We start from the raw sequence: 4,458 nt of genomic DNA on the forward strand, positions 1-4,458 counted from the left end.
TATATATATATATATATATATATATATATATATATATATATATATAATTAGAAGAAAATTATTAATTATTATTTTATAAAAAGAGATTAATTATTTCTTATGAGCAAGCAAATGATTTATCATTGTAATTATTAATTATCTTTTACAAAAATTATTTTATATAATCACCATAGACATAAAGTGAAACTCACATTAATATTCAATACGAATCGCAACAGCATTATTAATTACGCAAGACCGCTTCGTGGCAGTGTTAAATTGATAAATATCAGAAATGTAACTATTAATAACAACTATCACGAAAAACATTGGAAATCATGCATAATATTAATGTACGATTAACAAACAAGATTGGCATTATTTTTCAATCAGTTTGTTGTTACTTTCTATAGTAAACAATCTGACAATGTTGTAATTTTTTATAATAAGCAATCTGACAATGTTGTAATTTTTTATGACAGTAACGTTAACTAAACGCTAAGGTAGAAAAGTTACTTTGAAAAGTAATTTATTATCATCACGTGTTACTTACTTAAAAAAAGTAATAAGTAACGAGTAACGCGTAACATTACAAGTAACACGAATAAAAAAGTAACACGTTACAAATTAATGGAAAAAAGAATTATTTTTTTCAATAACGAATGATTTTTCCAACTCGTTACAAGTAACGATTGATTTTTCTAACTCTGAGTCTAAACTCTTACCGTCTTACCATAAAAATTCACACAATGTTATTATCAAATCATTATTATAACGATCAACAAAAAAAAAACGCTTTACTGCCAACCCTGATGATTAATATATCATAATATATATATATATATTTTATTTTTAGAGCAAATTTTTATCTTTAGTATAAAATTTATTTTTTTCCTCACTGTTTATTCACGCTCTGCTTTTCGAGCTGTAAATTTATTCAACTAGGCACAAGGATCACTTATTTATGTTTTATTGAGATAAAGAAAAGGTTTGTATAAAAAGATTGATACATCGAGAAATAATAGTTCAGACATTTGTTCGAGCATTTTAATGTCAAACAAGAATCTTGTCGTTATAATTTCATTACATTTCTTTACATTTCGTCTTTACATTAGCCATATAAAATTCTACGGTAAGAAAAAGCATGACGATTTACATGCACATTGTCTCTGTTTCAGATCGGTGGATCACTATGCTTACCTTCCAACTCACTTACATGCTCGTTCTCCTGGCCACGGTCTTCCTGTAAGCATTAAAAACAATGGAGCAATAATGAATAAAATCATAAAATGTAAAATCTTAGGCTGATATTTATAGTCCATTTTTATTCATTGTCTTAAGTAATGTCTTAAGATATTAATTCAGCTCTGATTTGATTCATGACATCTTATGATTATACTTAAAGTAGTCATAAATATAAAGACTGACTATGAATAACGGCCTTATACTATACATATGTTACGTAATTAACATAGTTCTAATGTGTTACAGGATTGACAAGTGCCACGCGCATCCCGCGATCGCACAACGACTCGAGCCGAGACCGCTGTGCGTGGGCTGTGGCGACAAATGCGAGCAATGCGAGTTCGGTTACACAACGTCGACTCTCTGCGGTATCTCGGAATGCCGAAGGGTAAGTAGCAATAGTACAATGCATTGTTCCACTTTAGAAAATCATTTTTAATCGTATCTCATTGTATATCATAAAATCCAAAGACTCATATTTAGAACGCGCTTAAAATGATGATATATTTGGCATTTATGTTACATATATACTACAAAATTTCAGCAATAAAAGCGTATAAATTAAATTAAAAGTATATACATTCATTGATAAAATTGTTGAGAAAAAGTTCTAAATGTGAAGATTTACTGTAAAAGATAAATTTTCGATTTTATTTTTATTTAAGATTTCATATTCTAAACTTTGGTCAGTTTTTTGGATTGTACTACAATTTTTATTTAATATAAAATTCGTTTAATATGAAATTTAACGCAAATTTGCGCAAGTTTTATTATGTCTTTATCTTCAATGTTGTGTTGGTCTCTATTTGGAAATTCGTCGAGAATTTTACGAGTGTATGATGAACTTTTGCAATCTTATTGATGTCGATTTTCTGTAGGGCCCCGGACATATTTGTGGTGGTCCAAGCGATTCTTGGGGAGTGTGCGGCGACGGATTGATCTGCAGTTGCAATCGCTGCACTGGTTGCAGCGTGGACAACCTTACGTGTTTCGCGAACACTTGTTTGCCCCATCAGAGCCTGGAGACGCGGAGCTATCCCGATATCTTCGACAACTTCCCCATCAACCGATTCGCCAAGTAAACGAAAACCTAAACCAACCCCCGGATGGACGAAAAAAACGACGAATGGATGAGACGACGAATGTGAGAGAAGCGAATGAAATGAGAAAGATAGAGAGAAACGCGGATATATATATTAGTGATTTTCCGAATTATTTATTACATTTCACGATATAATCCCATTAGATATCTTCGATTGTGATAGATAGCCGTCGGAGCCTCGTCTCTACCCATCCTCATCCCCATTTCCCGCTCCCGCGAGACGACGGTGCCCTTGTTCGTATATAATGGCATTTCTGTGATTTTTTAATTACGTTATCCCGTCTTCATACACGCATGTCTCAATGAAACTCGCGCCCGTGTCCGCGTGCTTATTATAGCGAGAGCGCACGCGTACCGGCTAGATTGATCTCGTGAGAGATGAATCATTGCGCATAGTCCTTGGCTGTGAATCGCGCCTCTTGTTGAATAACAAGGGGCGATCGACGGGATCCTTGAATTTCGTGTCAGGAAACATTAAAAAGAATCTCTGTAAAGAGCGTAAAAAGCAGAAGAAAATGATTTTGAAGTATATGAGGAAGATACAAAAATCCTCCCTTCTCCTGTTCCCTATCCTATTCTGTAAAACAATCATAATATAATTTTTGACATTCCGATTTGACATTTCGATTACGTATGTATTTACAAAAGTTATATCGATACTTCGCATTTATCTTAATATTTATTTTCATGTTTATGTTTAACGACGCGTTTAAACTTTAAGGAGAGAGTGAGATCTCTCTGCGATAAGGGATCTCCCGATAAAGCGTGCCCGTTTAGATAAATATTGTCAGTATATCAATATCTTGCCTTTCACTAACGGACTGTTACTAATATTTATTAAATAGACACGAAAATAGTTAATAGTTGACTTTTTCACCGGTACTTCTCTCGCACCGATTAGTCTGGTAAGCGCCTCAAAAACGAGTATCTTACATAACTCTCGGTATCTGCGGAGACCGGATGTGAATATTTCGGCGAACGCGCCGCCCCTATGTAACAGACAACAGAATAAAATTGGTTGCATTCATGTGAGCATCATTGACGTACCTTCCCTCGTCTCGGATTAATTTGTTTATCCACGCTCTAAACTAGAACCAGCCTGTTGCCTCATTCACAACAAGATGAAATTGTTTCTTTACGATGATAAATGAAACGAAATGGTTTGTTTATTCAAGCAATAAGTGTAACTCTCATGTTTACGTAAATAAAAGTGTTTTTTCATTTTGAGATTTAGTATCTTTTCTTCTTTTATTTTAAATAGATTTTTATCGATATTTATCAAAGTTTTGAAAAAACACTTTTTAAAAGAAATGATCAAGTCATAAACATTGATTAAAAAATTATTGATTAAAAAATTACAGATTTTAAAGCATCTTGAATATTGAAGAAAATATGGCTTTTTTATATAAGTGCTGCCACCCAGAATTATTGGTGAACTGCTTTACTCGTCGGATAATATATCAAATTTAGACACACATACATCATATAATTTCATTTCATTCAGTTAAAAAATGGCAAATGAATATATACTAAATAATGTATACTTATCACTAAAATAAAGTATAAAAAATGTGTAAGAGTATTCTTTAATATCTATATATTAAATATAACTATATGTATATGTACTATATATAACTAACTATATAACTATATATATGTACTATATATAACTAACTATATGTATATACATATAATACATATATGTATGTCATATATGTATTATTTATATGTATATAAATACTTATTACAAAGATTAAAAATTTATTATTCACAAAATCCGGGCAGAATCATAAAACGCAAGTACAACAACAAAAATATATATTAATATATACATTTTTTATGCGCTAGTCATTATACAAGTATCATTTATCAACGGATTATACGGATACAAAATTACATTATAGATGTATCTTCGATTATAATTTGCATTCGAATTTATAACGCATTAATTACATTAATTACATAAAAAATGAAATTATAAGAGATTATATTAAAAGATTTATATAATTATTTAACTAATTTCTATCATACACACACACACACACACACACACACACACACACACACACACACACACACACACACACACACACACACACACACATATATATATATATATATATATATATATA

General features: G+C 31.1%; 1 protein-coding gene across 1 annotated transcript; it reads left to right on the forward strand.

The window, feature by feature from the left end:
* The first annotated feature begins 1,171 nt into the window (after positions 1-1,171).
* On the forward strand, positions 1,172-2,306 carry LOC105626648 (neuroparsin-A-like). The gene is made up of 3 exons (XM_012207941.1): positions 1,172-1,224; positions 1,471-1,612; positions 2,103-2,306. The coding sequence occupies exons 1-3, from the start codon at positions 1,172-1,174 to the stop codon at positions 2,304-2,306; spliced, it is 399 nt and encodes a 132-aa protein (XP_012063331.1).
* Positions 2,307-4,458: the final 2,152 nt, after the last annotated feature.

This window comes from Atta cephalotes (genome assembly GCF_000143395.1).
Source record: "Atta cephalotes unplaced genomic scaffold scaffold00005, whole genome shotgun sequence".
NCBI lineage: Eukaryota > Metazoa > Arthropoda > Insecta > Hymenoptera > Formicidae > Atta > Atta cephalotes.

What these genes read in the sequence shown, in the direction of transcription:
- LOC105626648 (XM_012207941.1), top strand. Translation starts at nt 1,172, where the DNA reads ATGCTTACCTTCCAACTCACTTACATGCTCGTTCTCCTGGCCACGGTC. An exon ending in CTCCTGGCCACGGTCTTCCT is followed by an intron (nt 1,225 to 1,470) that starts GTAAGCATTAAA and finishes AATGTGTTACAG; the next exon opens with GATTGACAAGTGCCACGCGC. An exon ending in GTATCTCGGAATGCCGAAGG is followed by an intron (nt 1,613 to 2,102) that starts GTAAGTAGCAAT and finishes GATTTTCTGTAG; the next exon opens with GGCCCCGGACATATTTGTGG.